The following is a 24,610-nucleotide window of genomic DNA, read 5'->3' as shown; positions in this document are numbered from 1 at the left end:
AACTAAATTAAAAAATATGGAAAAAAAAATAAAGGCATTTTCTCCATTTTTATTAAGCTTTCGAAACATCTAATGCTTATTTATAATTAGTAACATTTGCAAAATATCGATTAATATTTTGCAACATTTTCCAAGATCTCCTTTTTCTTTAAAAATTTAGCTATAAATTTAGGCAATTTTGTAACACAATATTGTCTTGATTTTCCATTGATGTTACAATTTTTAACAATAAATATATGAAAAAGTATATAAAGGATGCTCATGACAAATATCAATCGCCGAAAGTATATTCAGGTCAGTTAACATGCATATTTAAGTTGATTTACAAAAGAGAATTTAAATATGTCGTAGCTCAATGGACGAAAGATCTTAATAAAAGATTGATTAGTCAAGACAAACAATGAAAAAAATATATCTTAAGTTAAAAATTAAAAAAAGATTTTTAAAAAATCTGGGGAAAATGATAAAACAGCTGACAATACTGGGGGATATTGAAAAAACATACATTTTGCTTTACAGTGTATTTTAAAACTGATTTTATTGAAATACGACTTTTCACATTAATTTTTAAATAGATAATTAAAATTGTATTAAAGAATTGTACTTAAAATTAGGATATATTTCAATCAAAATACTATTTAATCAGTAAACTTATATGTATTATATATCTGTATATACTTATTATGAATGTATTACTTATGTCTGCATATACTTATAAGTCTGTATGTACTTATGTGTATTGAATTACATGTCTATGTAATGAAAATTTGCTTGAAAGCAGTGTAGTTTCTTAGAGATGTTAGAGGAGGTTTAATTTATATTACCGGATTTTATACTAGCCGATAAGGAGATTGCAATGCCTAGATGATTACTACATTTCATATACATAATGAGAAGTTATATAACCGATAAATAATTTATACCTAAAGGAGTAGTTTTGACGTTGATATAACACGCCACCTGATAGAAGTATAGCTTCCGTAATTTCGACTCCCTATAAAGTATTTATAGTGTTACAAAAATATTCCTTTAGCAAGTATCGTTTCCTCACAAGCCATTTCAACAACCTTAACCTGACTTAAATGTACTTGAAGCTTAAGAAAAGACATTTTTTTTTAAGCGACTATAAAAAAACATAATTTATTTTTGTGTTCGAAGGTATTGAATTAAACAAATGGGGATGAAATGTGGCCAAACTTAGTAGCTTCCGATTAATAAAAGTTGTTATATTTCAATCATGTAACAATTTGTTAGTTTAGATATTAGTTATCCAAAATACAGAAGATATGATTACTGTTTCAACAGAGGTACAATTTCTTATTATAAAAATATTTATTCTTGATTTTATTTTCATACATTTTTCTATAAATTGACTAAAAATATAATTACTCCCTCATAAAACACATTGTGGAAAATATTGAGACTCTATTAAAAGCCATGTCATTATCCAAAAATGTAATAATAATCAGATTTCAGTCTTGTAGACAACATTTAAACAATTGTAATCGGGTTGTTTCTGTTACTGATAGGAATTACTTCTGATAGTTTTATGATCGGTACGGAAATGTCCTGTACAGGAAAGTCATATTATCTTACTGTTGAATTCACAAACACGTAACTTCTTACAGTACTGTAGTAAAATGCACTCTTCAAATCCTTCTTCAGAAAAGAGAGGGAAAAAAATCTTACGATTCCTCTTCCTAACATGTCATTTCTTTTCTTTCCGCAGAAGATGTTTTAATACGAGTCACAATTTTATGGCTTCTCTTTCGTATCAATCGAAAAATGTTTTTTTAAACAGATTTTTAAGAAAAGGTTTAAATAAAAATGTCACATGTATAGACATGCTCAACTCATTGTCTATTACATAAATCATAAAAGCATGATTTTTTTTACTTGATTTTTCAGTTTTTTTTTTAATTCCTTTGCTCAAAAAATACTTTATTGTTTAGGTGCAAGCATGAGTTTTCTCTTCCATATGAATAAAAAGAATCAGTTCGAGTTATTTTACAGATTTCAAAAACTTATACATTCAATATGCGAGAGAAAAACCTCTAATAAACACAATACACAGATACATTTTAAGTCTATTTGTTGTGTCTACTATTTTGTAGTAAATGTCTCTTTAAAGTAGTCTGATAAGAAAATACCTTGTAGCACTTATCGCAGGCATACGTTTCTTGTTCGTATGTGCCACGAAATATCTGTTTAAATTGTTTCGATCAGAAAATAGCGTATGACACCCATCACGAAAAAAAGGCCTTTCTTTCGCATAAGTCAATAAATGTTTTTTTTTTTTTTTTCAACTTGCTTATAGAGAATACACGTCATTTCATAAGTCACAAGCATGCGGTTTTTCTTTAGTATGAGTCATTAAATGTTTGTTTAAGTTGGCCTTTTTAGAATACGCTTTACTGCATAAATCACACACATACGGTGTCTCTCCCGTATGTGTTAGTAAATGTGTCTTTAAGTTGCTCTTTCGAGAAAACGCTTTATTGCAAATATCGCAGCTATATGGTTTCTCTCCTGTATGTGTTAGTAAATGATTCTCTAAATAATATTTCTGAGAAAACGCTTTATTGCAAATACTACAGACATACTGTTTCTCTCTCGTATGTGACAGTAAATGTTTCTTTAAATGAACCTTCTGAAAAAACGCTTTATTACAAATCTCGCAAGAATACGGTTTCTTCTTCGTATGTGGTAGTAAATGTCTCTTTAAACGAATCTTCTGAGAAAACGCTTTATTACAAATCTCGCAAGAATACGGTTTCTCTTTCGTATGCTTCAGTAGATGTGTCTTTAAGCCATCTTTTCGAAAAAACGCGTCATTGCAAATCTCACAAGGATACGGTTTTTCACCTGTATGTGTTAGTAAATGATTCTCCAAAAAATACTTCTGAGAAAACGCTTTATTGCAAATACTACAGACATACTGTTTCTCTCTCGTATGTGACAGTAAATGTTTCTTTAAATGAACCTTCTGAGAAAACGCTTTATTACAAATCTCGCAATTATACAGTTTCTCTTTTGTGTGCATCAATAAATGTCTCTTTAAATTGTTCTTTAGAGAAAACGCTTTATTACAAATCTCGCAAGAATACGGTTTCTCTTTCGTATGTTTCAGTAAATGTGTCTTTAAGTCATCTTTTCGAAAAAACGCGTCATTGCAAATCTCACAAGGATATTGTTTCTCACCTGTATGTATCAGTAAATGTCTCTTTAAACCGTCCATTCGAGAAAATGCTTCATTGCAAATGTCGCAAGGATACAGTTTCTCTTTTGTATGCGTCAATAAATGTCTCTTTAAATTGCTCTTTAGAGAAAACGCTTTATTACAAATCTCGCAATTATACAGTTTCTCTTTTGTATGCGTCAATAAATGTCCCTTTAAACTGCTCTTTAGAGAAAACGCTTTATTACAAATCTCGCAACAATATGGTTTCTCTTTCGTATGTTTCAGTAAATGTGTCTTTAAGTCATCTTTTCGAAAAAACGCGTCATTGCAAATCTCACAAGGATATGGTTTCTCACCTGTATGTATCCGTAAATGTCTCTTTAAACCGTACATTCGAGAAAATGCTTTATTGCAAATCTCGCAAGGATACAGTTTCTGTTTCGTATGTATCAGTAAATGACTCTTTAAGTAGGCCTTTTGAGAAAACGCATTATTGCACATCTCGCAGTGATATGATTTCACTTTCGTATGCGTTAGTAAATGCTTCCTTAAAGTGCCCATTTCAAAAAATGTCATAGAACATGTATCGCAAGTATACGGTTTCTGGTTTGTGCACATCAGTACATGTGGCTGTAAATACTGCTGCAGAGAAAATTCTCCACTTTACATCTTGCTGACACACAGTTTCTCAGTCTAAAGAGCATAAATTTCATCTGAAATTGCTTTTATCTGAAAATGGATTACTGTAGGACTTCATTACTATACTTTCATAAAACATACTAAAGTCTTTTGAAGTCGTGTTTTATAAAAAATTTGCAGTTATCAGTTGCCCGAAAAATTGTCTACAACTTCTGCCACAAATTTATGAATGGAATTTTATATGAGGCAGCAGATATTTTCATTGTATTTTCCAATCAAAAGGGCCTTCTTTTTTCTGTACCATTCAGCTCATAAGAAAGCAAACTTTTGAGTAAACGTTTATTACACTTATTTAATTTTCTTTACAATGTCTTGCTCACAGGAAATATTAATTATAATTTCAATTGTTTTATCATAATTTTCATGTTGTTTTGATCGAAACTTTTTTGAATTTAAATTTGAGATGTATTTCCACTCACTGTTTTGGTTGCAACGTATTTCTTCCAGTTCATTGTTTCAATACACCTGCAAATAAATAAATAAATAATAATATTATTATTAATAATGATTTTTTCATGAATCTTTAGTCTGAAGGTTAAAATTAATAAAATCTTACAGAAGCTCCATAAAAATATATAATTAAATGTAACTAATTAAAAAAATTAACAGAAAATTAACAGAACTTTCTTAAGCGATGTTATAATACCCTTATATACGCAAACATAATAAAAATTATTTTCTTCAAGAAAGATAACACATATTATATTTAAAAATATTATAAAAATTAGTCTCGTAACGCGCACAGGAGATTTGTGCAAAACAATGAGAAATGAAGAAACAAATTAACCGTCTTTTTTCAATGTGCAATTAAATTTTATATATATAGTAGAAGTATCCTGAAAGCGTCTGTATGTTTGAAACACAGAAAATCGAGAAATATTTAATTGATATTGGAGGCATTTGTACCATTTTGTACGGCATTGATTTTTAAAAAATGCAGACTTGATTTGGATTTTCTGCTAGTCCAACTCCGCAAGGACCGCAATATAGCTCTGGCTGTAGATTCCTTGGGTATTGCTGCAACTTTGCTTAACGGTGGGCGGACGGCACATTCCGTTTTCAAATTGCCGCTTAATATTGCAAGCAAAGATACCCCAACCTGCAACATCACCAAAACAGCCGCCGGGAGTCCTTTTCCACCAGTTGCAAGTTAATAAGATGGGACGAGTGCACAATGTCGCAAGAGTATGCCTTAGAGACGTTAAACCACAGCCTGTAAGACATTCGCGACAACCAGGCAGTGATGGGCGGCGTTGTCGTTTTGCTCACAATAACCTGTTTGCAATTTTAGTGAGGACTTACGGACTATCAAACCCCCTCCAACTGTGGGATAAATACAAGGACGCTTTATCAAAAGATATCGTGCATAGGCTGGATGGCACTCACAATGACCTAATCATTAACGGCGCTAAGGTATTGATTGAGGCGCAAGATGCGTAGGTCAGTTCTCATACATATACAAAATTTTCACACGAACGAAGTCGCGGGAAATAGCTATAATCTGTGTATTTTCTGTAGGCGGTTCATGGTCACATTTTCTACCTCGTTATTGGTTGTCTAGCACTATTTACGTGGTAGAAAATGTGACCTTGAACCGCATACAGAAAATACACAGACTATAATATTTATATATCGCGTTTACTATAGTTCAAACCTGCGAGTTCTTGTAAGATAATGCCTTCATGTCTTCGATATATAGGTGAATGGTTTCCTCAGAAACCGTCGCCAAATCAAACACATATTCTTTTAAGCAATGAATGCTCATTTCAGATTGCATAGTTATTAACTTTGAAGTGATTCATTATCGTTACTAGAAACATTTATTATATTTATAATTTTTTTTATACAAAAGCTCATTTTTAACCCATAATATTTTTTTTATGGAAATTACGAATGCTGTTTGTCTCTCAAAAGGTTCGCAATGAATTAAAGATGAAGTGGATCACAGTGTTTCGCAGTTGGGTGCTTCTGCTCTAGAAAATAAGTAATTGAAAAAATTTTTCTGAATTAAAAACTGATACATCACAATTACAGGTATCGTGACATAAGTAAAAAGCAAATATGTTTTTAACAACATGAATTTTTTAACTTCTCGAACAAATATATTATCAAAAATGCATTATTATAAAATTAATATTACATTCTATCGGTAAACGGTGTCCTGAAACAGATTTACGATTTTTAAAAATGATTAACAGGAAAACGGTTAAGGTTGAAAAAAATATTAATGCAACAAATTCAAAACACTGCATAAATCTTTCCTCCCACAATATTTGGATTTAGGTCAAAGTTATCGATAGATGGCGCTGCAAACAAAAAAACACGTAAATTGCGAAATAATTGGGTTGGTTTTTTTTTCTTTTTCGAAATCTTTAAATAAATGCAAATTATATTACACAATTTTCAAAATGTCCACCATCAGCCACAATCACATATCGTAATCGGAGGACGAAATTGTTAGATATTTTCTAGAAAGTGGTGAAGGGGATGGTTTCCCATTCGTCGTTAATTATTTCTCCAAGTTCTGCAAATGTCAGGAGGTTTCACTGGCACACCACATCCTACCAGTGATCACAAGGGAAGAAATCGCAAGGATTTAAGTTTGGTGAATACCGTAGCCATTGTATCACCTGAATATATCTGTTTCAACTCATTATAACATGTACAAAAAGGGATACAAATTACACATATCATTCTGCCCATACAATCACTTATTTGGAAGCAAGTGATTTTGGACCACACATTTGATGGTTCTCTGTTCCCCAAATTCGACAATTTTGTTTATAGGCGAATCCATCGAAATGGAAATGTGCTTCATCTGAAAAATATATAGAGAGTTTACATCAATATTACCGCCATCAATCATGTCCAATTATTCATTCGCAAAGATGCTCCTTTTCTCTACGGATACGGTATGAATTGGTTGCTGTGTTTGAATTCTGCAGGGGAACAACGCTAAGCACTCGCATATTATCTTATGCGTCGCCGTTTCGCTCACATGAGATGCGTCTGCAGTCATTCAGATAAATTTTGTAGAGGAGCGTGCAATTGCTTCCTCAACCGCATGTACCGCAAGCTGTAAAAAATTAATAAAAAAAAGAAGAAATGATGATTAAACATTAACAAATGATGAATGATGTTTGAGTTATTTTTTTTTTCAATAAAAGCACATTCTTAAAATATGCCCCTCCCCTATAGGTAGCATTCCGATTAGATAATCCAGGTGGTCGAAAATTTCTGAAAACGCAAAAGTAGTTTAGAACAGTTACCTGCAAAAATATTAAAATTTGAAGATAAAATAAAAGCTTGTAAGGAATTTAATATTCTTTTATTTGATATAAGCTTATAGTGTGAAAACTGAGGATTTTAAGATAATCAAGAAAAAGGAAATCGGGCGCCAGAAATCATCGCTGAAACAACGATGTTTGCAAAGGGTGTTATCAAATTCGAAAGATTAATTCAGAGCGGGGATAGGATGGACATGAAAAATTTTGGAGGAGATGAAAGATTACCATAAAACATAGGTCGTAGGTAATGTTTTTCAGTGAAAATTGCAAAAACAGACGTCGAAGAGACAATGAGCCTGGCGAAGAGAACGGTTCTATCAATGCGCTGATTATTAACAAGGTAACTGAGAAAAAGCAGCTTCGTAAGTAAATTTTCATGAACCCAAGGAAAATGAAAACAGCGAGAAAATATTTATTCATGATCATGGCAGAATTGATGGTCGTTAAACTTCATTCGCAAACATGTCAGATTTCACTAATGCAACTAAAATGTGCTTGTGCACCATCCTGCAATAACCAAACGTTCTGGTGTACAATTATTGGCGTTCCCGGCATTAAATCCGAGGAGCGTACTGCAAAAAAAAAAAAAAAACAAGACACTTTGCGCCACTGAGGCATTCGGGCTGAAGATACGGTCCCAATAGATGATTTTTCCAGAATGTTGATATTCAACTTGTATTTTACGTTTACAAAATAGGGATTTGGGTATTTTCGAACGAGCGAATATGAGAAAGGTGCGTGTTGAAGACGCCTTCTCTGGTAAAGTAAACTTCATCTGAGAACAAAACTCTAGCAGAAAATTGTGCATCTTCCTGTGTGGTATCAAGCATCCTGCATGTGAACTCCACCCGCAATGGGTAATCACAATCGCATAATAGTTCGACTTTCTGCAAGTGGAAGGGGTGTGTTTTCAGCACGCATAACCTTACTGTTTCGTATCGAATACGCAGTTCAGCTGCATCTAATCGTGTGCTTGTTGATTGGGGTATCTGCAAATCGCTGCAAAACTCTGGTTTTCTGAATCAGGTGTGCGCACACTGTATTCTTGTTCTGCATTCAGCCTCATTATTTTAAAGGATTCTGTCTCCCGCAGCCGTCTTCCGATGTTTACAAATGCGGAATGGTGCGGATATTGCACTTGATACATTTTTTTGTGCTAGGCGTCAATTGTCATCTCATATCATCTTACTATGTAAGTTAAATACATATTTAGATATTTGTCATAAGTAAAATCTACACGTTGTTTGCGATTGAATTTTAACTCCCTTCAATTCTACAATGCTTGTTAATGAATATTGCCTGCTGTTTTTATTTTCTTCGAATGTATGGATAGTTTACATACGAGAATGCTTTTTCTTCTTGAACACCTTGTTCCTAATCCTTGCATTCGTAGGGAAATTAAGTTCACCAGGTTCATTCATTTTTCACCTGCGACCCTATGTTTAACGGTAATATTTCATCTCCTTAATGACTTTCATCCCCGCTCTAAATTTATCTTTGGAATTTGAAAATACCTTCTACAAGCAGCGAAGCGATGTTGCAGCGCTGTTTTCTGGTGCACATTTTAGTTTAACTTGAATATCTTAAAAACTCTGCAGTTTTCACACTACACGCTTATATAAAATTAAAGAGTATAAAATTCCTTACATTTTCAAGCCTTTATTAATCTTCAAGATTTAATATTTTTGCAGATAACGGTTCTAAACTTTTTCGTTTTCAGTATTTTTTAACCCCCTGGATCATCAAATGGATATGTAACCTACATAAGACTTTTAAAAGTGTGCTTTCACTTAGAAAAATTTCATAGTTAAAGCATCATTTGATAGTTTTTTTTGTTTTGTTTTTACTTTTCTTTATTTTACTTTTTTCTACTTTTCTTTACACTTTTTTTTTTAAATTTTCAACAATTTTTGGACTCCCTATAATTTTGCACACACACACACTAAGAGACTTGGCCTCCTGTCCATTATTGTTCGCCAACCCCGATGTTGTCCTCGAATCATACATGTATTCTCGATCGTTCTTTCTTCGAATTTTTTCTTCATCTAATATGAACGAACCATTAATAGTTTTAAAAAAATGCAGGGTCTATTTCTCTATTGTCTTGCTATTTAGACGATTCTTAGTCGAGAGACGAAAACTTTCTGTTACTCGAAAAATGTAAACAAATAGAACAGTATTTATCAGTGTTGCCAAACGGCGTGCTAAAAGGGAATTTAAAAAATAATATGGTTTTAATCAAAGTATCACTTTTACTTTTTTTTTTGTTATAATTTCATCGTCAAATGCAACAAAAACATTTAATATGGCATAATAATAATTTTCATTAAATATTTCAAACAATATTGGCAAAGCAAACTTCAAGCGTCATGGATTAGGTGACTCGCTATCTACCAATCGTAAGGCTTAAAACGAAATGTTAGCAGATATTACTTTTTATATACTACTATGGGCTTCGCTCGCCAACTTCGATGTTAGGCTCGAATCAGGTTAAAGGGGTTTCCTGAAGGATTGAACAAAAGTAAATGAAAAAAAAATATTTTCAAAATGTCATGATGTCAAATGCTCAATTACAAGTAAAGAAAATGAAATATATTACGAAAAGTTAAAATTTGGAAGAAATCTCAACTTAATTTTTAGGTTTTCTGTAGGTCATCGTAACTTTTAGTTTTCGATCAAATCTGATAGCTCTGTATCGAATACTCACACCGTTTAAGCACCGTTACAATCACGTAAGCATACACACATGTTCACTTTTATTAATAGTAGGGAAGAAGAACATTACAATAATCTTCGCTTGCGATCTAGAAAATCACCAGCTGAACTGGAAAAAAGTGCATAAGCGCAAAATTGAAACTATTTTGTTGGAATTAAGTGATTCCATTGCAAACATTCATTTTCATCAGCAATGAAAATTAGAATCAATTCTGGAATTTGTGAAATAACCAAAATGGAGACGAAACAGTAGCAGAGAGAATAATAAATTAAAAAAAAAAAATAAGCACTTTCAAGCACTTTATGAGAAAAAAATTAGCATTAACATTAAAGTAATAGCTATGATTATAGAGTTATATGTCACAATGAAATTCTTCTGGTTCATGAAAGTATCTGGTTTCATACAAATAAAAATTAAAAACCACTAGTAATTACTGTATTAAAAAAAATGGAAAACAAATTTTTTCACTGCAAAATTTTTATGAAAAATATGACTAACGTGTCTTCAATACTTACTTAAAATTACTTTATCACACTAAAGCTAGTGAAACTTTTTTTTTTTAATCCCTCTCGGCAAAATAAAAGGCAAAGATAGAGTCTTTATAATTTAAGTTAAAATTTTCAGATTTTTTTTCCATCTTTCGCAGATAATGAAAACAGTAGAAATAATGAAATATCTATATTCAATCAGTCATAAAACATGATTATTATTATTGTATAATTAGACATTTATTGCAAAATGAATAAGATTAAACTAACAAAATATCACAAAAAAACTAAAAATTTTGTTTCAAAATTTAAAATATGTTATTGAAAACATTGGAGTTTCTAAGGAAGCGCCAAAATATTGCATCAGCCGCCAAGAATTTTAAAAAATAACGTCTACATTTTTAAATATTCTCGAAGAATCGATATCGATTTGAAATTTCAATCAGGTATTCCATCATGTGCCGTACACACTTGCATGGAATTACAAAATATCTATTCAAATAAGAAACAAAATAAAATGTTTCCGACATGTGCGCTTTTAAAAAAAAAATTACTTCTACGAGTCATTAACATCCAACGACTGATTATACAGATCATTTTAATTCCACTATTTTTTCTATTTAAAGTTTTCTTTTGACATTAGAAGCCTCTTATTTAAATGCGAAAATACGATATTCCTCCCCTTACAGATACTTTTATTAACCAATATGTTATCAGGATGCCAACATACAGAAGCGTAGTGACCGACAGGCAAAGAAGGTACAGCTGTCCAGAATACCAACCACAGGAGGCACACGGGAACAAAACACTGGCGAATGATGCATTTTTTTAAAAAAAACGAAATTTTCACAGGACTAAAAATTAATAATGTGCTTGGGCGCCATACACACTTCCAATACAATTAATGATGCCAAGGTCCGAAATTATCAAGTTAAGCACCAACTACTATTAGATTCTTGCTTTGCCACTATACTCATTTAAGATGGGCAACTCAAACGCTTAAATCAATAAAACTGTTATGTATTTTTTCTTTCATGGCAATTCGACCGGACTGCAAGAAAGGCGGTCAGTTTTTCTGTAAGTAGAAGCAGAAATCAGATTCTGTCTTATCTTTATATCATTGGCAGTTATTTCTTCAGTCGTCTGTTTGTCAAAACCTATGCGATAATCTCAAAGGGTTAATATTGCTAATAGTCTCAGTGTTATAATTATGTTAGCTGAGTGGATTTCGCTAGATTACTTTACATGGACATAAATCAGACATTCGATTTGTATACATCAATATTTTAATTAATTTTGAATTTTTTCAACATACTCTTCTTATTCGATCGTTTATGAAATGTAAAACGTCCGAGAATTCAAGTTTTAGAGTCCTCCTAGATCAATCAGTCATCAAAATTATAGCTGATTAAAAACTTTTTTCTATTATTTTGTACTTTGTAATTAATTAACATTCACTCCAATAAATTTCATAAATATTATATCTCAGAGGCTAAATAAAGAGATTGGGAGTATAACACAACAATTCGTGACTCATTGTTTAATACCAGAAATCAGCAAAGAAGTCGTCAAAACGTTGTTCATATAAAATGTTTGACAGCTTTATTTCATTTATATTCTGTTTGGAACCAACAAGAGCTATTTTAGATCATATCTTCTTAAATCTAAACCTTGTCAGACGCTGAGGACATCTGGTTCCCTCTCCAGATTTCTGCGCTATTTCAGAAGAATGGCGATTTAATACTCTTTATTTTAACGTTCATCATGTCAACATGCACATTAGGGTGAAACAAAAATCACATTTTTTTTAATTTTTTTTTTAGATTATGGTTTAGTAATGGTGGGGAAAAGTTGCCTTTTAATTTCAAAAAGAATTTTAAAAATTTGGTTGCAATACTACAATAACTCAAGGTGACACAAAAAAATTTAAATTTTGTTTAAAAAAAATTGAAAACTTTGGTGGTTCCTACTTCTATATCTTGAATGATTACAAATGTTAGCTGCAAAATGTTTTTCTCTACTTCATTGCCACATTAAACTGTCTTTTTTCTTTTTGTAAGAATCAACTTTTTTCTATGCTATCTTCTTCACTTGTGAAAGATGGTACATTTTGTTCATTTGTATTTTTTATTTTTTGGTTCATTAAATTTAAATTTGTTTCTTTCAATCTGTTTCCTCATCACATTGTAGAACCATGAATCACACTGTAAAACTATGTGACTTCCAACTTTAGTCATTTCATAACTTTATTATAGATTCTAAACTGTATATTATTCTTTCAATATAACATAAACAGTGTTAAAAATTATTCTTAAATGTCATTGCTTCCAATAAGGAGAATTTCAATTATTTTTACATCTCATTTAAATTCAAAAATATTTTATTCTGAATCATGATGACAGTTTCTTTAATAGTTTGGACAAAACGTTAATTCAAAAAATATTAGAAAAAATGCATAGTATTTAAATATAAGTTTTAAGCTGCATCTTGAAACAAGAAATGATACCTCCTTCCAAACCAAAAGATATTTACCTACCTACTGCTTATGTACCCACTATAAACAATTGGAAGTATGTACTAATTTATCCATAAAATTCGACATTTTACAGATAAATGTATTGATTTATGAAATTACTTATTACATATTGCGATAAATATTTTCCTTTTACAAATGTTAAACTTCAAATCTTTGTAAATTTAAATAATAAACATATTTTTTCCTCTCAAGCGACAATTAAAAAATTAATTAATTCCTATAATAAAGACCATAATAAATACAATATATTTAATATATGATGATGCAGTATATAAACTTAGTAATATATGAAAAGGCTTTGCTAAAATATCCATGTAGCCCCAAAGTGGAAAATCAAAGGTCTCGGCAGTTTGGAAATGAAAAATACATAATAAAACTGATACAAAAATTGGTTTTCCATAAGAATATATATATATATAAACAGTAATCAATGAAATGCACTATGATGTAACATAATATTTAATTCCGAGAATTTACTTATTAATGTTAGAAAAATAATAATTAGAGGCAGCCATAGAAACAGAACATGCAGGAAAGTTTTTATAGAGTAAAAGTCAATCCTGTAAACCCATCACCAAATTTATTTATCACTTTCAAAACAACAGACATCCACAAAATTTGCTATTCATGTGAAACAAAAAAAATTATTGAAAGCAGTAAAAATGTTTAATAAATTTAATAGCTGAAGTATACATTTCCACAAAGTAATATTTTAAAATGCTTTGAATATATATGACTTCATGTTTTGCTTATGTATAGCAATTAAAGATCTGTTTATATATAATAACTTTATAATACATACTACCATATATATCAGTTTTTAAGGTGGATATACAAATTTGGAATTTTTGAGTGGTTACTTATATAATTAAAAAAAAAAAAAAAAATCAAACTCCACCTTGGTGATAGATAATTAAATTAATTTTAAATGAAACCTAACGGAAAAAGTTTGTAGAAATGAACAAAACATTCAAACATTTTTACGGATTAATCTTACTTAAAATAAAAAATACCATAACAGTATATTAATAATAAAATTCTGGATTTCTTTTCAAAGTGGGAATGTTTCATAGATTCCCTTAAATAAAATCCAAACATCGCAAATATAATTTTTATTTTCTTCAAAATACTACTTTAATGTTTCTCTTATGATAAATAAAAATGATCAATTTCCATTTAAATACAAGAAAAGAATGATATTAGATTCTTTATTAGTCAAAAAATGCTAAATTCTCCATCTCAAAATAATCACAAGTCGGCAACTATGTCAGAAAAATTGATCAGTTGATCAGAACTTGATCATCCAAAGTTGAATGATCAAAAATTAGTGGAAAACTGGTAAAATTTGACAACTGGTTTAGTCTGGAGAATAAACTATTTGACCGCTTGGGAGAGAATAATCATCAGCTGATGTTTAATTACAGTCGGTGAATATGATCGTTAATGACATTGAAAAATCACCATTGTGGCCTAGTGCATTTGGAAGGTATTGGCACAATAAGATATTAAAAATTCCGCCGAAGCCTACGATGTCAAAAAATTTTATTTTACTTTTGGATGAAACCGTTCAGATAAAGAATACCCAAATCTGACTGGACATGTATAGCAAGTAAAAGTTATTTGACATTACTTGATTTGTTTAATAAGGATATAAATACACTATACTCTGTTTCACCCTAACTTGGCAGTAGTGTATATTCTAGGGATGCCGAATCGCAGTCGTTATCAGGGGAACTGGGTTACTTTAAAGTACAAAGTTACTAGAAATGCAAATCACTGGCGAAACTTTATCTCGCAAATTTTTCGCCAAATAGTAAATATTTATTTACTTTATTATATTATCACTTTATCGGAGAATTAATTGTTTCCTTATTTTCATTATTTTTTTAATATTATTAATACATTATTTTAATAAATCATTAATGTTATTTCATTTCGTTTCATCGTTTCTGAAAAGAAAACCCTAAATCTTTCAATATTCGGTAAAGCGTAGTTCGGCTAATGTTTTTCGAAAAGATATCTGTATAATCATTCACATCTTTTAAAACTTTCTCTAATGTTGGGATTTCATTTCTACAAAAATATGCATGGATTTTTCGTCAAATACAGAATAATGTAAAATCATCATATTTTACAAGACCTGAATGTTTGGCGGAGATGTAAAAGAAAAGTGCGCCAAATATTTGACCTTGAAGACCGGTTCTAGCCAAAGTGGAATTCATTATGTCAATCTTTTAGTTTTATTCGTTCGCTTTATTTACAAAATACTTAACATATAAGCACTTCTAACTTGAGAATAATTTTAAATACATATTGATAAAAAAAGGATTTCTGTAATTTATGATATTATTTGATAAATTTCTGCGCATTTTAACTATTTTAAAGTCGGAATTGATGGGGAACTCTTTCCCAACGCGGAGCGTCACATTTTCTACCTTTTACAATACTGCCAAGTTAGGGTGAAACAGAGTATAGCTGTTATAAGATATTTAAATAAACAAATTTGTAAATTAATACAATTATTCAAAAAAAGAACTGAAACATTGTACAGAAGAACATGCAACCCAACAACAAGGGGAAAACACACATAAATACATAAAAAATAAAAATTATGGCGACATAGAATTTGTGTATGAGAGGAATTCCTCTGTTTCTCAGTAAGGACTTCCATACTGTAAATGAAAACACAGGGGTTCCAAATAATAGATATGAACCGAAAACCCATTTAGATTTATTTTTGAATAATATTTTAGGAAGTAAAATATTTTAGGAATATTCACAATAATAAGAATAATAAAAATAAATCATAGGAATTATTTTTGTACAAAATAAAAAAAATATGACCGCTTATTCTAATACATTCATGTCTCTATGCCAATAGAACAAACTAAGTACTTTCATTTTGTTAACATAAGTTTTTTTTTACAATAAATAGCATGGCTAACAAAAAATTATAAAAGATGGAAATTTTTAGTTGCTTAGTAAAATTCAAAAAAAAATTTTTTTCCCTAAAAATTACTTATGTTTTCAGAAACATGAACATTTTTCAAAGATCATTAAACCTGAAGGAAAGAAATATATATATTTCATAACTACAAAATATGGTACTTTGGGATTAACCCGTAGACCATTTTCGCCAAATAGTGTGATGATGCCAAAGGTTTGGCACAATTTTGCAAACGCTGACAGGTCGATGGGATAATCCGAAAGTACCCAAAATATAAAGAGGACAAAGCAAAAGACCTTTTAATAAAAATTTTTGAAAAAATATATGTTTCCAGAAAAATAACAGAAAAAATTCATTTGAATACTAAAGAAAAGAAAGCCCCCTGACCCCCCCCAGCAAATATTTGCATTTAACATCTAAGTTTTTCACTAAAACTCAACTTAAAGCTTAACACAAATTTCTACTGATTTCAGCTTATCGATTTAATTCCAAACCTTCTAAATCAAAATAATATACCTAGAAAGATTTAGTTACATGCAATATTTTCAGTACTTCACAAATTATATTTCTTATATTTCTAAGTTAAGATGTGGTTGAGTTTTTTCCAAATGACAAACCAATTTAAATTCAATGCTTTTCTATGTCAAACTGTTAATTTAAAATAAGCAATGCAAACATGTTACGTTTCATTCTGATATCATATGTTATACTACTATAATATGCATAGTGAAAAACAAAACAGCAACATTAAAAAAAAAATGTTTACACTTTTAAGAATAATTACTCTTTTGAGAAATTTTTAGCTAATTAATAAAATGCATGAATATAAGATAATTTTGTAATAAAAAACAGTATAGATTAAAAATGAATAACAATTTATAATTGTTAACAAAGTTTAAAATAAATGCAAATCTCATTAGATTGTATATTCTATGATACAAATTTCTTTTACATTTATTAAATAATCACATTTATTAATAATGCTTTGTAATTGTATGTTAAAAAGAATACTTCTGCAAAAAATCATAGGAAATTAAATTCATTTTATATGATTAGGAAAGACTACTTCAATTCTTAATTAAATAAAAAAAACTAAACTAAAACTACGAATAATTCAGGTAATTAAATACTTCACTAGGGATTGCAATACCGGTATACCGGGATACCGAATACCGGTATTTTGAGCCATTTGTACAATTTTGTAATACCGGTATTCACAAGTTTAAATACCGGTTTTTCGGTATTTACTAGAAATTTTTAAAATTGTCTTCACTATATGTTCAGGTATCGCGAAAATAGCAAAATAGTATAGGTTTTTGTTTTTATGTCTCCCTAACGTGCGAAATTAGTTAGCTAATTAGTGGCTTAATTAATTGCTTAAATCTAAATTAGCGAAACATGGATTATCCCTGAAAGAAAATATTGTATCCATAACGGCTGATAGAGAAACAATTATGAAAAATGTTGGAAAGTTGATTGGTGCAAATCAGCAGTTGTGCTATGCGCATGGAATTCAATTAGGTGTAATAGAAGTATTATACCAAAAAAATAAAGAAAAGAAAAAGAAAAATACTGTGGATATAGAAACGTCGGATTCCAACTTTGAAAAGAGTAAGAGTGAGCGAGTGATATTGACAATGCAATTGTTGAAGAAGATATTGCTAATGAGGAGGAAATATTAACCTATCAAGAATTAATTCCTATAATTTATAAAGTTTGAAAAATTGTTAAGATATTTAAACGTTACCCTATAAAAAGGATATATTACTAAAATATATACTAACTGAAAATAAAACAGAATATATGTTAATATTAGATTCTAAAACACGTTGGAACAGTTTACTCCTAATGATGGAACGATTTTTGAAACTGAGAAATCCAATCCAAAACGCAATAATCGACTTAAACCTGTAAATTAATTTTTCAGATAGTGAATTCGACTTAATATCCAGAACTATATCAGCTCTACTTCCAATAAAACTGACTATTGAGGCATTATGTAGGAGAGATTCTAATTTATTAACAACTAATGCTACAATAAATTTCATGTTGCAGTCACTGAAAGAACAGCACACATCACTATCTGAAGAATTATATATTACATTGAAAAATTGCACAGAAAAAAGGCATACCGAAATTGAAAATGTCTCATGGTATTTACATAATTATAATGATTTTAAAAATGAAAAAGAAGAAAAGAAAATAACCAATTCAAATCTGATTAAGTTCAGAGTAAATTTTCTTAAAATTTTTTACCCACAAACCTATCCACATTCAGAAAAATTCGGTTCAATTATCGAAGATTATGATGTCACTACTGTCGATAGTGATAAGGAATTCAACGAACCAAAATACAATACAGAAATCAGCTATATCCAAAACCATCCGACGAGAAATCGATTTATTTGAAGATGAGGGATTTAGAAGTAAATACTTGGAAAAAGTATATCGAGCATTGCTAACAGTACCACCAGCTAGCGTAGATGCCGAAAGAGCGTTTTCGACAGATGGTAATTTTTACACAAAATTACTTTTCAGGCTTAATGACAGTACAATGGATGCATTATGTTTTTTAAGATACATTTCAAAAATTTGTATTAGTACCACAGACTGAATAGTGATATTTTCACTTTTTTGTGATTTAAATAAATAAGATGTTGCTTTACTTTTTTGTGATTCTTTATATACTGTTATAATTTATAAGTTGCAAATTATTTTTTGTGATATTTACACTCTCTAACAAAACTGGCAAATAAAACAAAGAAACACCTGCGTTTTCTTTTTTTTTCTAAAATTTCTAATACCGGTATTAAAACCGGTATCCCGGTATTAAGATTTAAAAAATACCGAATACCGGTATTGAAATTTTGGTCCGGTATTGCAATCCCTATACTTCACTTAATTATGCATATGTTCGTTTTATGAAATTTAAACAAATAATTAACAGTTTTTTATATGTTTCCAACTGTACTAAAACCATTCCAATAATTTTATTAAAAAATGCAAATTTAGCAACAAAAAAATTAACTATTGAAAACTATATTCCATAAATTATTAATTTTTATTTATTAAATTAAGTCAGTTGCATGGAATGATCAGAATTTCTTTCACATTAAAACTTCAAAAGAATCTAAACAATTTATTTCAAATATAAATAATTTGTATTTAAAAGATGTAATCTACATTAAATGTAGATCTAAAATTGCAGGGAAAAACTAAACTTGCTCAACCTAATAATGACCACCATAATTGTAGGCCAGAAACATCTGATTCCTGTGAACAAAACAAATGCACTCCAATCCCTCTTTTCTGTTTCATGGAAGAAATTATCCCAAACAGTTTTCAACTTAAGAATATCATTTATTGACTTGATTTCAGTCACAGCATCACCATTTTGAATACTTTCAATATTTTCTTTGTTTTATTTTTGAGGCAGTAGAAGGAATATAGTAAGTTTAAAAAAGAGCTTTTATAATAAAGATCTTTTTAATATTTGTCTACAAAAAATTTTTTTTCAATGACATTTCAATACTTCTTTTTTATATTTTTCTAAAATACTATTAAACAAAAATAAATGAAAGAAATACATCCTTTGGAAATTCATTTTATTTTATAGTAATCTCATTATTAGTATTCTACACTTAATTTCTCGTATTTTAAGAGCATTTTGTTGAACAGTGCTCATCTTTTTCTTTTTATTGTTATGATCATTAACTTTCTTGCAAAAATTCTATAAAAAATTGCACTTTAATAAAGATAATAAAAGTATATAATTATATATTCGTTCAGAACCAAAAAAATTAGACTAATATTCGTAATGCTATAAATGGACATATAAGTCAATCGATTAAATCATATTGATTTGAAGTTACTTAAATGCCATTAATTACAACAATAGAAAGTATATATTTAATTCCAATGTTGCATAAATAATGTAAAAGCAAGCAGAATATTTTAAAGTAAAAAAAAAAAATAAAAACTGTTGCAAAAAGTTTTGTAAATATTTTTTTTAACATACACAATGCATAATTAAAATAAATGCAACTGGTAATAATGGTACTATTTTAATTCTTCAATAGTAATGGTCTACTTGCTTTTAACAGAATTAAGATCTTACTATTTCTTAGAAAGGGATGCAACTCTTCTACCTATATTATTCATAAATCTGGAGACAATTACACCTTAAGTACCACCACCTCTGGTTTTAACAGAGGACATAGGGTAATAATCAGGCTAACCCCCTTTTGTTATGATATTTAGTCATTGCTTTATATATATATATATATATATATATATAAAGATGCAATAATATATATATATAGATAGATAGATAGATAAATAGATAGATATAGATATATATACACTTTTAAAAAGGTCATTCCTCTTCACAGCATCTTATTTTTATTTTATTAAAAAAATTTCTTTCTATGAATTCTATTTATTTTTTGAAAAATAATTATGTATGTGTAATGTGCTCTGAAATGAATATGTTAAAAAGAGATTTACACAAAGAAACCTGGTATTATATATTTATAAAAAAAAAAAAAGAAAAATAGTTTATATTACATCAAATGCAACATTTTAAAACAGAATAATCTTAGAATAAGAAGTAAAATGAATCCATGTTTCCAATACAGAGAAATATGAATATTGTCACTATTCCTCTGTTAAACACTGGATAATGGTTGATTGTTATACACAATGCAATATAATTTCTAGAAAGTGATCTTTAATGAAATATGTATAATAGGAAAAAGAATTTATAGGTGTAAAAAGTTAGTAAAAAATCCAGAATATTGGTTAGTCTTAAAATTACTGTCCTGTTTCTTGCCATGAAAGACTATTTCAAGACAATATTTCAAACAATTGCCATATGTCAGTCATGTTACAAACTTCAAAATTAGGTAACAAACGACTTTACGAGTTGCAAAGAAGAATATCAGAATTACAAGTAGCATAAAATCTACCAAAAAAACTTAGATTTTAGCAATGGAACAATAATTTTAAATCGACCAAATAATATATAAAACATTCGGAAATTACTTTTCATACTTTTTTCACAAGGGCCATTTCTATTAATAAACTTTTTCACTAATATATATATATATATATATATATATATATATATATATATATATATATATATGTAACGATATTTTAAACTCTAATTTCAATTTCCTATGTTTTATCTTATTTTAGCCCATAGTAACTTCATTCTAAAATATTCTTTTATTACATGATCCTATTCCACTTTCTCTACTTAATTAATTCAAGAGAAACTTATAAAATTGCTGAATTGGCTAAATGCTGACACATTCACACACTCCACAAAAAGGGCTAGAAAAATGTCCAATAAGCACATTCTTTTTTAAAAGATCCCTGTTTTCCTCTTACTTGTGATTGACATGCATCATAAAACCCTATCAGAATCTTAATAATACATTAGAGCTGTAAAAAAATTATTTCCAAATCAATATCTCATGTTGTATAAGACAAGAGACAATTTATTTCTTGCTTCTTCCCCACTTCTGCTTTTGCACCGCACAGAGAGCATAAACAAAGAACGTCTTGTAAACAAATCATGCCTGCCTCCTGGGAGAGAATGAAGTGAACTTAAACAATTCAAAGAGTTTTCACTGCTTGTCGAACCTGTCACCTGCTTCCAGAATTTTAAATGCTTACATATATATATATATATATATTAATCTTTAAATGCATCTCGAAAATTTTCAACCTACACAAAGGACTTTTCATCTAGTGTAGATTTGGGCGCCCTTTCGATTAGTGACAAATTTTAGAGATGAAGCACTACTTCTGGTTTCCATAATGTTTTGTTTTCATTGTTATTGTTGGCTTCCTGAAAGAAAATCCCCTTAGTAACTATCTTGGCGTCAGAAAAATCGCCAAAAAATCAAGAAGCAGCCAACCGTAAACTATTACCGAATTCAGAATTATGCTTTAGATTTAAATATTTCTAATGGAGGCACAAGGATAAATTAAAATTATAAATAACCATAAATTTTACCATTAAAATTACAAATAACATTTATAACACGCAGAAAAGAAAAAATAACTTTTCGACTTTCAGAAAAATATAAACTAAATTTCAAGCATTTTTCATCAACTAACGAAATAAGCATTACATTCTCAACAAAGCATCGATACAATTTGCAAAGTAACATTCTATTTAAAAAAAAAAAGAATCCCTCAAAAATGTTATTAATCAAGTGAAACTTACTTACAATTATTTTAATGTCATGTGAGAGTGACTGAATTGTATTAATCATGATTTATCCGACCTTTACATGAAGTGCAGATATTGAATAATTCCAGAGGAGGAGGAATGGAGGTTTGTTTTCCGAATCCAGTATACAGAGAGAGAGAAATTATTTGTTCACATTATTAACAAATATTCAATCAAATCTGAAATTCCGCCAAATTGTCAATCATTTCAGAACGAGTCCAACGAATGGATCGTCAAAATAAATTATCGAATCCATAACGGACCATTTGATCTAGTCTGCAAACCGGAACTTTCCTCAAAAGAAATTTCGGTTTGGCTAGGAATTATTAGAGATGCATAATCCACGATTTTTTGAATAACAAATAATTTTGCTATTGTTATTTTTAAATATTTGTTCCAAATATCTGTTATTTCAATCATATTAGTAATTAAAAATTATTACTTAGTATGAAATATAAAATTTATTAATTCCAAATAATACTTAATTTACTAATTTAAGAAAAGTGTGATTGAATTAATTTATCTATTTCAGCTTATTTCTTAAATTTGATTTTTTTTTCTTCAAAACTCTATATTTAATTTCTTTATTGGAGTAAACCATTTTCTGAAAAATTTGAATTAAATATGTATGTCATTTCTTTAAAATGCTTACTTCAGTTCTATATTCTACCAAAAGATGACGTCAGCAGTAAACAGAATATATGCAAAATCATGTCACATGCAATTAAAAATTATTTATATGGAATAGTGCATCATCAAATGCGAATATTGGAAAGTCAAAATCACTCTCATGAAGTGGAGCGGCGACTTCACACTTCCCAGTGAAGTCACTGCTCCGATAAATTTCAATAATATGCAATTCAATGATACGATAATTCCAATAATCGGTCCTTTCACTTTTCAATCCATTCACAGATTTCTCCTTCTCTGTTTTGTTCGAGAGCTTCCATTGGACAGATCATATCGATTGTTACTTTAGCGGTATGCGATGCGCGAGGATAGAACCTTGGACATTGTGGTTAGCAGTCCAGTAACTAAACCATTATACCAAAACGATCGTTCAGGTAGAAGAGTTGTTAACTGGCTTATATGCTATTCACCACATTACTTTCCGGTGAAGTCACCGGCCCGGTAAATTTCAGTGATATCGTATGGATTGTTACTTTCTATCGTGATCCAAAACCTGTAATCGAAATATCACCAGTAAGATCGTATCAAGGATTTGAATCACACCTCTGTTTGAAAAGTATTGATCACTGGTATTTGTGACTTTATGGTAATGGTTACGTAATAACCGTCCGTAAAATATTCGTCATCCCTAGGAATTATGTCAACTCCAATGGTGTTCCTATTCTGCGCAACTTTGAGTGCCGTATTTGCAAATAAGATTTACTGAGAGAAATCGCTGATTTAACGTTTGGTTGCTTTGAATAAAAGCATTCGGATAAAGGCAGATGAAAGATTGAATTAGAGATGCATAATCCACGATTTTTTGAATAACAAATAATTTTGCTATTGTTATTTTTAAATATTTGTTCCAAATTTCTATTTCAATCATATTTATAATTAAAAATTATTAATTAGTATTAAATATAAAATTTATTAATTGTAATTAATACTTAATTTACTAATTTAAGTAAAGTGTGATTGAATTAATTTATCTATTTCAGCTTACTTCTTAAATTTTATGTTTTCAAAACTATTTATTTATTATCTTTATTGGAGTACCAAACCATTTTCTGAAAAATTTGAATTAAATATATATGTCATTTCTTTAAATTGTTTACTTTAGTTCTATATTTTACCAATAGATGGCGCTAGCAGTAAACGGAATATATGCAAAGTCAAGTCACAAGCAAGGGTTTGTATGGAATAGTGCATCATCAAATGCGAATATCGGAAAGTCAAGATCGCTCTCATGAAGTGGAGCGGTGACTTCACACTTTCCAGTGAAGTCACCGCTCCGATAAATTTCAGTGATATGCAATTCAATAATACGATAATTTCAATAACCGGTCCGTTCACTTTTCAATCCATTCACAGATTTCTAATTTTCTGTTTTGTTCGAGAGCCTCCATTGGACAGATCGTATCGATTGTTACTTTCCAGTGAAGTCACCGCTCCGGTGAATTTCAGTGATATCATATCGATTGTTACTTTCCATCGTGATCCACAACGTATAATCGAAATATTACCAGTAAGATCGTATCAAGGATTTGAATCACACCCCTCTTTGAAAAGTATTGATTACTGGTATTTGTGACTTTATGGTATTGGTTACGAAATAACCGCTCGTACTTTCCTAATATGTCAGACCATTTGACGCACAGTTGTCAATTAAGAACAAAATTACTTTAGACAGTTAGAACAGTGGCTGTTTATCGATTATCAAGTCTAAAATAATAGTAGCACCGCTAAAATTGTTTATCAATGAAAGAAGAAATTAAGCTTCTTTACAATTACAATTTTTAATTTGGAAGTTGCTTTCGCAATTTTTGTGTTTCAAACATTT

At 29.6% G+C, this 24,610-nt stretch overlaps 1 protein-coding gene across 2 annotated transcripts; it reads right to left on the bottom strand.

Annotated features, from left to right (window-relative positions):
- Positions 1-1,394: 1,394 nt before the first annotated feature.
- LOC129976757 (zinc finger protein 569-like) lies at positions 1,395-22,363 on the bottom strand. Of its 2 annotated transcripts, none has more exons than XM_056090490.1 (2): positions 22,093-22,363; positions 1,395-4,345 (listed from the first exon to the last, which is right to left on the bottom strand). In XM_056090490.1, the coding sequence occupies exon 2, from the start codon at positions 3,797-3,799 to the stop codon at positions 2,333-2,335; it is 1,467 nt and encodes a 488-aa protein (XP_055946465.1). In that variant the 5' UTR covers positions 3,800-4,345; positions 22,093-22,363; the 3' UTR covers positions 1,395-2,332. The 2 variants fall into 2 exon arrangements, with proteins under 2 accessions (XP_055946465.1, XP_055946464.1); XM_056090489.1 differs by having other exon boundaries at positions 22,097-22,363.
- Positions 22,364-24,610: the final 2,247 nt, after the last annotated feature.

The sequence above is a fragment of the Argiope bruennichi genome, chromosome 7, assembly GCF_947563725.1.
Source record: "Argiope bruennichi chromosome 7, qqArgBrue1.1, whole genome shotgun sequence".
Classification (NCBI taxonomy): Eukaryota; Metazoa; Arthropoda; class Arachnida; order Araneae; family Araneidae; genus Argiope; species Argiope bruennichi.
The sequence above is the reverse complement of the archived record's forward strand: the minus strand, read 5'-3'. Positions and strand labels throughout refer to the sequence as shown.